Genomic DNA, 12,527 nt, shown 5'->3' with positions numbered 1-12,527 from the left:
ACAGAGAGTGAAAGTGAGAGAGACCCACAGAACAAGAAAGCAAAAGATGATACACACAGAGAGAGAGAGAGGGAGAGAGGAAGAGAGAGAGCAAGATAAAGAGCAAGACAGTGAGGAGAGAGAGAGAGAGAGAGAGAGAGAGAGAGAGAATTAGAATAACACAGAGAAAGGGACAGAGAATGAAATAAAGATAATACATAGAAATGTGGACACAGAGTGACATATGCAGAGACAGAGAGAGACCCACACTGTGAGAGAAATACAGAGAGATGCAGAAACACTCACACACACTCACATAGGGATGCGAAGTGAGACATATTCACAGAGACAGAGAGAGACCCATACTCTGAGAGCAAGATACAGAGACAAAGATACATGTACACGGAAAGACTGTCTCTGTCTGTCTCTCTCTCTCTCACACATACTACATGCACACACACAGAAAGAAAGGGGAAAAATAGAAGATGAACGAGAAACAGAGAGACAGACTTGAAGAAAGAGAGTAGCACACATAGAGACACCCAAATACAGAGACACAGCTGCACACAGAAACACAGGTACTGAGATACATGCAAATACAGATGTGCAAACAGAAACTGAGGTAGAGAGACCAAGAACAGGGCAAATACAGAAATCCAGAGTACAGGACAGGAACAAAAATCATGTTTGTAGCCAAATCAGGAGAAGCAAAGGGACTGAATATGTTTAAGCCCCAGGTCAAGTTGCCGTTTATCTCATTTCGATCACCCTGATAACCCTATAAAATAAGAAGCATTATTCTTATTTTGCACACTGGGATAATGAAATTCAGGTCCAGAGTCACATGCTAAATAGAGATACAATTTAAACGTGTTAAAATTTACGTGCTATATGGGCAGTTCTCTGCTATACTCCATTGCCTAGAACAATGCGTGGTGCACAGAGATGTCCACAACATATTTGGGAAAGGAAGGATGAAAGGGAGATAGGGAGGGAAGGAAAGAGGGAAGGAAGGAAGGAAGGACAGAAGGAAAGAAGGGAGAGAAAAAGAAAAGCAGCTCAAAACCTCCTCAAAAGCCCATCCTCTATTTTTCCAAGACTTTCCCCATGATTTCAGTAATAGGAAGCAATCAAAACATGAGTTTCTAACTCAGTAGTTAGTGCTTAAGCATTTACACACTTGGGGGCACGCGTAGAGTAAGCTATTTTACAATATATAGAAAGTACACATTTTATCTTCAGCCATTTAAAATTCCATTTGTAATTTAAAAGAGAATTTGATGAATGGGTCAGAGCTTTTAATACACAGACACCAAGATCTTAAATTTCAGCAGACCAGCTTCCCTATAGCTTTCAGTGCCATACATCAAATTGATGTGACCATACCAGTAGTTATATGGGTTCGAACCAAGGCTCTTGTTTCTTCAAAATGTTCTTCGGGACCTGTTTTTCCATTAGTGTTTATTGAGCTGCTTATATGTGAGGCAATGACCGAAGTACAGTTACCTCCTACTGGGTTACCGATTTATTTATTCTGTTGCTGAAATAGCAGGCCTCTGACAATGCTCTCCTAAAAACAAAGTCTCTCTATTCCAGAACATGTGCTTATTCCTATTCAGAGAATCTATAACACACCCAGGGTGAATAGCCTCTTTATATGCCTATGAAAAATGAAACTCCGGAGGTTCCTTTAAATACAGGTAATTTTGTATCAACCCTGATTTCTTATGAAACAAAGACTATACTGTTTGTTAGTAGATGGAGAGACAGAAAAGAAACATAAATTCATAGTGAAAAGAAAGGGGTAAATAATTCCTGCCTTCGGCCCTGGAGAACTAGCTGCTTAATGCCCCAAACAAAATTATGGTCTAATTCCTAAAGGATCATCTAAAATATATAACAACATGCATTAGGGATTATAATCCTTCCATCTTGATTTCATTTAATATTAAACCTATTTTTCCTAAAACCTACTGGCAATTACACATGCACGTGTGTCACATCAATACACCCCATACCAATAACTATACATTCCAACAGTTTGCTTCCTTCACAGACACTCTAATATATATTGACAAAAATATAGATAAGAAGCCAGCTAGATATTACAGAACAGGTCAAAGTAACGTTAAATGCAAATAGGATATCAGAGAATCCCAGGAAGAAAAACAGGATAACAGACTTATACCGAAGCAGGAAAGGAATGGTAGTAGGAAAGGCTGGGGGCCTCTTTAGAAGAGGACCAGACAGTACATAAAATGAAAAGCCTGCAAGGCTGAGACAGTGTGGGCTCCAGCAGTCCCTGAAAAATCTTTGTAATGTTGCCTTTCCAGCTTGGGTTTGGGCACACATGGTTTCAGAGGTAACAGCCACCAGTTCAACCACCATTTTAAGGCATAAATAATAGTTTGAAAAGGCTTTCTGTGTTACAGCAGAAAGTAACCACATTGTAGACTTACTTCAAACTCATTTTCTAGATATAATAGTAATAGGGATTGTAATTTATAGACCACTTATTCTGAATAGATGCTTTCTATCCTGGCAGCACGTGGGAGAACTGAAAGTGGAAGGAAAGCAATGCTTCAGACCAGAGACATTTCAAAGTTGCCTTGTAAAGAAAAGCCAGCTCCACAGGTTTGTCAGACTTGCCTCTAACCCAAATGATTGTGTTAACTCACCTCAAAAAGGTCTGTGTCAACATAAAGAAAAGGGTCCATTAGCAAGATCATTTCTGTTGTAAGCTGGATGCAGCATTGCCTAACTGCCTCTATGCAATGATGCAAGCCTTTGATTTATCCTACTCCCTCACTGGGCTCTGTCCTCCCCAGGAACTCTGACTTTCTGATAATAAATGAGTTTCCCTTGCGGGTCTGGGCCTAGGAAAAGATTGTCCTGCTCATGAGCACGTAAGTATCCCAGCAACTGGGCTTGTTATATTTGTTACTTAATTAAAAAATATTTTTATTGTGCATCTACTATGTGTCAGACACCATTCTAGGTACTGAGGATATAACTATAGATAAAAAGGTTAATGCCCTGCTTTCCTGGAATGTATAGTGTACTGGGAGTAATGTAAGGGTAATAAGTAGTGGGGTAATATGTTCAAGCAAAGCCGTGAAGAAGACTAGGAGACACTGTGATAGAGTCTGACTCCATTCTTCATGTTGGTCTGCAGACAGCTTTCAAGCGCCACCAGTCCCCTTTCCTCTTCTGTCCCACATCTGGGCAAACTAATGAGAAAGCCCAGGACTCCTTCCTCTGGCACCAACAGAAGTTCGAAGCACACAAGTGGCCTCACATGCATAAGACCTCTCACCCCACTGCTTCCCCTTATCATAATAAAAGCTGAATTGGTCTCTTCCCTTGCTCTTTCAAGCCATTTTTGGACATGCTTAGAACCCTGCCCTGCTCCCCCCAGAAAGCCCCATTATGTGAGTAATAAACCTGTTCATGTACTCCTGGTGCACATGTGGCATCGTCAGTCTCAACATCTGAAACAAATGGGGTATGAGGTCCATCTGAGGGGACCAGGGGACGATACCACACATCAATGGGGATTGTGGCCAGCAAAGGCCTTTCCTAGGAGGGAATTTAAATGAGTTAGGCAGTGAGCCATGCAGATTTCTGGGGGAATATTCAGTGGGTGAAAACTGAGAGTCCTGGTGCATTAGAGGAAAAGCAAGGAGGCCAGTGAGGCTAGAGTGGAGTGAATACGGAGCTGAGTGTGAGCAGGGTTAGGAATGGGTGGGGGGGTGAAGGGAGGTCCCAGCAGGGGAGCAGATCATATAGAGCTCTGTAGCTCATGCTAGGGGAATTTGGATTTTCTTCCAAGTAAGCCATCAGAGGAATCTGAGTAGTGAAGTAACATAATGGGGCTTACACGGTAGTAGAATCATTCCAACTGCTTACCCCAGAGTAAAATTTAAGAGGGAAAAAGTAGAGTTAAGGAGAAGCTTTTGCTAAAATTTTAGGCAAGAAGTAGTGCTGACTTAGATAAGAGCATCAGTAGGTGGTAAAATGAAGTTTGATTCAGGATATATTTGAAGGTAGAATCTCCAGGATTTGCTCATGGATTCGACAGGGAGTATGAGAGAAAGGAATTTCAAGGGAGATTCCAGAACTTTTGTGACTGGAAGAGTGGAGTTATTAACTAAGAAGGTCAGGATGGTGGCAAGGAGTTGCATTTTGATGGAGGGTGTAAAAAGTTAGGCTTTGGCTATTTTTTAGATAAGATGCGAACTAGATTCTAAGTGGAGATGTCAAGCAGGAATCTAGCCATATAAAACTATGGACATTTGGGTGGTGGGTGTATAAATGTTTACTGCTAGGGAAAAGCCAACTGTAAGGCATTTTTATGCAACTACCTATAAACACTCATCTCAGACTGTGATTTCTGCTTGCAGGTAAATCTCTTCAGGAAAATATTACTTATCTTGAGATTGACAACAAATCTGGATATATTTAGAGAATATGTGGTTTTGCTTTCTTTTACTTAAGGATTTATTTAAATAAATGTCTATGGGGGCTTCAAACCATGGCTTATGAGACACTGAATTTTAATTCTTGAGAGTGTAGATCATTTCACTTGTTCATTCTCTGGCTTTACCCGAAGCCACTGCTGTGCTGGCTGCATAGCAGACACTATTCCTTCCCTGTGGGAAAAGTTTACCGAAAGCAAGGAATATTGGACAGCAAAAAGCAAGATCTCCTTGAAGGGATAAGATGTCATAACAGAATGACTCTCTTTTTCTCCAGTCTTTAATGCCAAGAACTGCTTGTACTTTCTCAGTGTGAAATCAACAAAGGAGATTAGGTAATATGATGCATCTCTACTCAGAAAAATGATTAATTTTTTTTCTTTTGGACAAAGCTATATTTATTTCCCTCTTGCCTCCTCAATTTGCCTGCAGATAAGTGCTTAGAGATTATTTTAAAAACGCTATCTTTCCTTTAAAGAACTTAAGCTAAGAATTAAAATATTTAATTAACTAAAAGTAATCAGGGATTCTTTTTCAATTATCAGTTCTCTCAGATTCTCTCATTTCCCCCAATTTGATGCATTACAATTTCAAAGAGATGAAAAGGATATTTCATTTCACAAAAAATTCAAAGGAAAACACCTTGAAAAGAGATTTGAAGCAAATATAACAAACTATTAATACCTTTCTTATGAGAAAAAATAGCTCAAATGGATAAGATAAAACATTATGTGCCAGGAGATGAATGAGTAAGACTAAGGGAGACATTTAAAAGGAGAAAAACAGCAAAAACACTATCCCACCTTGCCAGTCATCTTAGTGATTAAAATTAAATTAATCATCAGACATTAAAAATATGCTTATTTCTAGTTTATAAATTGTAGTTTACAAATTATAGTCTAGTTTGTAAATTATTTCTAATTTAAAATTATAAATAAAATTAAACAATCTTTTCCTCATTCTTAAAAAAAACCCTGACATTCTTTATTAAAACAAAATATTGTTTAGAAGCCCAAGCGAATTGGGTTTCATCTACCATATTTAAAAGAGTGAGCCATGAAGACTGGTCTGTTTTCCCCATTTCCCATCCTTCAGGGACTTTTGAAGAAGCTTGAGGGAGCATCTAGTTCTCCATGAAGCACAACTGGAAGACCACTATTTTTAATGTCGCCCAGTATTGAGAAGAGACTGTGCAATAGGCATACTCCCATACTGTTGAGAGCTTAAATCATGTCAACCACTTTGAAAAGCAATCTGGAAATATATCATAAAAATCGCCAAATGTCCATGTCTTTTGACTACCTTCACTTCTGAGACTCTATATTGGCTATATTGCATGAAGATAATAATTTCAGCATTATTTAAGATGATGAAACTTTAAAAAAATATGTGCATGTATTTAATAAATATTTACTGAGCAAATAACCTTGCAAAGCTAATGTTTCTATTAAAGAATGAGAGGAATGGCTGGGGGCACAGTTTAGAAAGGCCATGAAGATGTTCATCAGGTAGTGCCTACTCTGTCCTTTATAGAAGGTTGCTTTTATTTGACTGGAGGACACTAATTCCTTAAATTAACTTAGTTCAGATATCACGTTACCAAAAAATACAATGAAAAATAGAAGAGAAAATATGTTAGGTTGCGGCATAATTATTCTATTGGAACTCTTCAGATAAGACCACAACCCTGATAATAGTAAAGTCTTACTGAAGAGAATAAAGGTAAAAAAAAAAAAAAAAAAAAAACAAAAAACTAAAACATTTTTCTGGGACTCCCTGTAATAGCTATGGATCTAGGAAATCTAGAGCCATCTAAAGCTCTCTTGACCAAACAAAAAGAATAGGATAGCTTCTGCCACAAAGAGGTGAATTGAAAGCTAGACAGGAGGTCTCTCCCTGGCAAACTCCAAGCTTAAAATGAATAAAAGCATTTTGTAAATAAGAGTATCCAGTTTCACATTCTCTTCTGTGTTTATTTCCCCTGTATAATCCCATATCTTTAATCGAGTTTTATTTAAATGTCTCCAGCCTAGTCTTAGCAGTGCTGTGCGTAAAGGAAGGATTGCATGTCCTTATTTTAAATAACCAGAGAAGATACCCATGCTCATCATCCATGCCTTAAGCTGGAGTGATGATGGCAATGGTGATGAGTGAGAGATGCTCTAGCCTAGAAATGGTGTTTCTCAAGGGCCCAGGGCAATACTTTAGGTTCTGCTGCCCGATCCACATAAGGAACCATTCTCTATCACCATTCTTCAACGGGCTTGTGTTGATTACTTCTTTGAAGTCTCAAGGATGTTTAGAAAGTCAGACAGCTAAAAAATAAGCATCTTGAAATATAAATGAGACCAGGAAAAGAAAAATAACTTCTGAGGGCAAAATAGCAAACACACTAATGAAGACAAACTTTAGGCTGTTGCAACTCTCTCTGCCTGTTTATTTTCAGAAGGGAGCAATTTATCAAAAGTATGTGGGAATGACTGCTTTAGGTGGGGAGACAAGTGCAAATCAAAGTAAGATACCTTTTACAATTCAAGCAAAACCAAACAAAGACATTCTAACGTAATCACTTACTCAAAAGAAAAAAAAAACAGCAAAACAAGTATAATCAGTGTTGTTAGTGTTTGTAGAACAGCACTTTAAAAGATTATTTAACACAATGCAATATATATGTGCCTTACTGCTAAATTGTACATCTGAAACTTACTGGATTTTGTTAACCAATGTCATTATAATAAAAAATAAAAATAAATAAAAATAAAAAAGAAGAAGAAAAAGCATTATAAAATAGAAGCATGAAAAAAAGATTATTTAATTCAACCTTGGAATAATTGCTCTCTGTAAATATAGCATGCATCTAATTTCATAATCAGATGCATGCCATGTATATAGAAATTTTAATCAGTTTAAACATGAAATGGACTGGACTGCAGGTCTGTCCTTTCTTGACACACTATAAAGCACATTAGTACATTCCTGGATAGCAATCCTTTTATATTCTCTGACTTGTTTTATTTTTATTTTATCTTAGGGTATTGCATACATCTTTTAAGTCAGCCAAACTATGTTTTAGAAAACGATGGAGTATAAACAAACAAAAATTACTTTTTCTCTCAATACTTTTTCTTTCTGAAATTACTTTTTCTCTGTGAGAATGATTACTCTTACCTTAGGTTGTTTGCAGAGTAAGCGACTAAGTTCTCCAATATACTGAAACACAGTCATGTTATGCTTTTTGCAGTCATTCCAAAATTGGCTTGCTGAGCATTTCTTCTTTAACACACAAGTAGCTCCTCTGAGAAAAGGCAAAATGAGGCACTAGGGAAACATTTAGCATGTTTGCAAATGGAATCTACTGTGTCCCAAGTTCTACCTATCGACTAATCGGGTGTCTGGGGTACATTGTTTGTAAGGATAGCCTCAGCAATTTTTATTATGCACTTATCTTTGCTTTGTAAATTTGCCATTCCTCCCATCAAGAGATGGGATCTATCTCCCAGCCCCTCAGATTTTGAATTTGGATTGGCTTGTGGCTTGTCTTGATCAACAAAATGCAGGTGAAATGATCTATGTGACTTTCAAGGATAAATCTTAAGAGTTATGCAGCTTCCACATTTACCTTCTTGGAAGGCTCCTACCACCATGTAAGGAGGCAGGGGTAGACAATGAAAGGATGAGTGAACATGTGGAGAAAGCAGACCAGTCAACAGCCAGCTCCAACCACATGGTCAAATTCCCAGGGCAATGCATTTTCCACTTCAGGAATACACTGAGTATGTCATGAAATTGTATCCTTTTAATAAACATCATATTATAATTATGTAACATGCACACAATCACTCTAAATTCCACTGGTAGAGTTTTAAACTTAAAAAAAAAGTTCTAATTATTAGGCATTTTGAAAACTTATACAGAAATGAAAACTTACCTAACTCAATACATCCACCAATTCCCAGAAGAGATCCTGAACTATGATACAAAGGAAGGGTTATATAAATGATGTCATCAGTAGTACAACCAAAATCCCTCAGAACAACAGAAGCCTTTAAAGCCTTGATCTGACTAATCACAGCTGCTTTTGGTAGACCTGAAAGAAAAGAAAAGAAAAGAAAAGAAAGGAAAAGGAAAGGAAAGAAAAGAAAAGAAAAGAAAAGAAATTCATATGTAATAGAAATCAAGTTTATGTTGGTAGTAACTGGCTCCCAGGCACAGTGCAGCAAACAGTTACCCACTACTTATAGGCTTGAATAACCTTTCCCAGACATTCTTGAGGCTACCTAATCAAGGCCAATAAGCAGTAGCAGAACTAGAATTTGGCAGATTGAACACATATGCAGACCCTCAAGGCAAAAAGAATGGAAATGGAGATGACAGCAACAGCATTGGGAAAAGCAGATGGATGATGTGACTGACCCAGCAGACCTGAGGAGCTGAAACCTGAGGTAAAGCTTTGAAAGAAGCTGATTTGCCTCCACAGAACCCCAGAAAGGTACAGAAATTTGATTACCAGGTACTTCATAGAGTAAAATATAAATATGGAACTATAAACAGGGAGTTTTAAGAAGGTTTGTTTAAAAAGCATTACATCAAGGTCATAGAAAAGGGAATCTATATAATTCTCACCCCTTGTTCGTCAGGGTATCATATAATCTCCTAGGTCAAAGAGACGTGAATAGTAAGAAAACTGACCTCAATCATTTTCTTACTCAGAGACCCTCTGGGGTCCTGGAATATAATACTTGGGCAAAAAGACTTGGCAGTAGTAAGAGTGGCTAGGAAATGTTCAATATCACTCAAGGTGCTCCCTTATAACCTGCCAAAAGGGCCTATGAGCACACTCTACCACCATCATTTAACCTCAAAGCCTCACTTCTCTACATTACTTCCTAACACGTACCAATGCTTTCTTCATTATCTACATAAGATTTTTCCGTGTGTGAGAGTCAAATGATTTTTCTATTAGGTGGCATACTAATATAAATTCATACTAATGTAAACTAATATAAACTAATATATCACCATTATAATCATTTAATTCAGTTCTGGGTTTTGAGTTGTAAACATCAGTTTATATTAGAGAGAGAGAGAGAGAGAGAGAAAGAGAGAAATGCTTTTCATTTAAAAAGTCAATTAAATCCTTATTGACGATGAATGTGATTTTGTTACACTCTTTGATAACTTTATATACATAAAGCATGACATTGTCTGTATGCCTAATTCTGTATGTTGCTCTGCTCTGCTCCCGACAAGACCTCATGTTGTTTAGGACTTTAAGCTGAAAGAATGCATTTATAAAACTTTCCCTGTATAGTAAGATCATTTGCAAACCACTTTGTTTGGAAGAATGTCAAGAAATGCTTTTTCATACGTGTTTTAAATGCAAAAAATAAAGTAAAACAAAATTACAGCCCCAGATTGCTTCCCCTAAACTGGTAGAAGGCCTGAGATTTATCCTTTGGAAAAGATGACTGGAAACACCAGGAAGAAGAGAGATTGTACAAATAGGGGGAATAAGAGAAAGTCTGCATACTCCTCCAGCTCCCTTTTAACAGTTGAGTAATTTTACCCTTCAAGATTCTTGTCTGAGGAATCTGAATGGTCCACAAGTAAAAACTGAAAGACACTGATAGTCATGAGTCCCCCAACAAAGTGTTTTGGACAATGAAACCAACCAATCCACAAGTCCTACGCAGGCACACAGAGTTTCTAGTCAGGTTTTGGATTGTTTGTTTTGTGTGTGTGTGTTCTGGTGTCAATACAAACCAAAAAAAACACAAATGAACAAACAAACAAACAAACCCAAAAGTATGTTGAAGAAAATAAAGACAAAGTAGAGAGGAGAACACAAGAGTTACAAGATACATCTCTCAGAAAGTAAATCAAAAGATAAGAAAAGGAAAATGGGATAGAAAAAATTAGAAAATTAATAACTCAGTTGAAGTTATAATCTTCAAAAAGTTATATTTCCAAAGATAAAAGAATAAACAAATAAGCTAACGTAATAGAAGGAGGGAATGAGGAGAAAGAACAGAAATAAAAAAGAAAAGAGAAGAGAATGTAAATTAAAAAATTCTTTTCCAAATATCTAGAATTGTAAGACATGAGTTTCTGGACTAAAAAGCCCTACAAATTTCCCAGCAAAATGGATGACTAAGGCCAGCCCTAGTAAAAGTCATCATGATGTTATAGACTACTGAAAACTCATAAAAGATTCTAAACACCCTCCCAAAGAAAGAAAAACAATACTAGTTTGCATATAAAGGATAAGAAATCAGAAAGAAAAAGATTTCTCAATACGAATACTGAAAATCAGAAGATAATAGAGCAATGTCTTCAAACCCCTGCACGAAAATCATTTCTAACCTAGAATTGTATATAAATAGGTGTAAGGGTAGAAAAAGGACATTTTCAGATATGTGAGGTCTTAAACTTACTCCCTAACTACACTATCAAACAGCTACTGAAAGCAAGGTGATGACAAAATGAAAAGTAAACCAAGGAAACAAACTTAGGACCTAGAAAAAAGAAGAGTGAAGGAAATTCCCGGAAAGACGGTGAAGAAGGAACCCAAGGCCGTGAGACAGCAACTGGTCAAGACTGAAATAGAGGGAGGAAAGCTCTTGGAAAGAGGTGGCCAAAAACATGGACCTGACAAAATACAGATTATCTTTTCAATATCCAAGATAAGTTTTTTGACAAAGGGATGAGTATAAACCAGTTGTATGTGTAGAAAACCAAATAAGTAAGCAAACTAAAACAATGATTAATTCCGGGTTGAAGAGAGTTTTATGTGAAAAGATAAATATACTTTTGTTATATTACAGAGCTCAGTTAGAAATAGTGTTTCCTAAGTTATGATACTGATACCAACAGAGTCAAATTTATGATGGAACAATATTAGTGTGATACTGGGGAGAGAAAGCGTCTGCGGGAGAGAGAAAGAAAGAAGTAGAGGGAGGGAGTGGTGGTGAAAGAAGACAAAATCCTCATGTTCCATTGTGGAAGATCAGTAGGTTGTTTATAGTATGTATCTGTTAAGTATCAGTGAGATACTAATTCTATTTAGATATATGGAGGTGATTATAAAAAGAGAGATCTAAAATTACTAAATGTAGTTGGTTTGGGGAAGGAGAAATAGGGCGGTAAGCAGGGTGCTTTTCTCTAAGAGTTCTAAAATTATTAGAATTTTTATCTCCCTTACTGCATAACTTTAACACAAATATGTGTCTGTTGTGCGTATAGAACACTCTGGTTTTAATCTCAGAGAACAAAGACTCATAATAATCTGCTCCGGCCTGTTCTCTTTGGGATCGGGAGGGAACTGGAGAGAAAGAGGGAATGGTGAAGATTGTTTTGAAGACCAGAGTCACTTTCTATTTTTCACAAGAAAACAGCTATAAAGACAAATGGGTTAAGTACCTTCTACTGGAAGTTTTCAAAGCTTATCATTTCTAAAATTTTATTGTCTCTTTCGAAGTCAGAAGTCAGACTGAATTTATGCTGACAACTTGATACATGTTAGTACTTTTAGGAAAGAGGTCATTGTTAGCCTCAAAATAGAAAAAAAAAAGGAGGGAAGGAAGGGGAAAAGAAAAGAAGAAAATTTTACAAATGCAATAGTAGTTTTGCTTATACTATTACCTGTGCACAAGAAATTTATACAGATACTTTAAATATGTCTAATTTAAACTTCTAGTCATCTTCGAATTACAAAAAAGCTTATTCATCCTACCATAAATATTGGTCTGTTTTTCCTAAGAATCATTTAAGTTTAGCATTTCTTTTGAATTCTTTTTCATTATTTGTGTGTGTGAGTGCATGTTGTTATTGTTTACCTAACAAAGAAAAAGTTCAGCTAACTTGAGTCTATTCTGTATTTTATCCTAGACCTGCAGTGCCTTCAAGACTTCCCGCTTGTCACATGTTCCAGTCACCCTAAGGAAAGTCAGAAGAGACAGCTATAGTTGCTTAAATTGCAGCTATAATTGGATTGCATTTAGGATTTAATATTTTACACAAGAATATAGAAAACTGTTTTAAAGTAGGCTAATGGATTTTTTAATTCAGCAG

At 36.8% G+C, this 12,527-nt stretch overlaps 1 protein-coding gene across 1 annotated transcript in view; it reads right to left on the bottom strand.

The window, feature by feature from the left end:
• The window catches only part of SLC27A6 (solute carrier family 27 member 6), a 60,371-nt gene that overhangs the window by 38,200 nt on the left and 9,644 nt on the right, over positions 1–12,527 (bottom strand). Inside the window, 2 exon segments of the mRNA XM_015590352.1 lie at positions 7,626–7,750; positions 8,386–8,544. Coding sequence (XP_015445838.1) covers positions 7,626–7,750; positions 8,386–8,544 — 284 coding nt within the window.

This window comes from Pteropus alecto, unplaced genomic scaffold, assembly GCF_000325575.1.
Source record: "Pteropus alecto unplaced genomic scaffold, ASM32557v1 scaffold20, whole genome shotgun sequence".
Lineage (NCBI taxonomy): Eukaryota > Metazoa > Chordata > Mammalia > Chiroptera > Pteropodidae > Pteropus > Pteropus alecto.
This window is presented reverse-complemented; position numbering and strand designations above follow the sequence as displayed.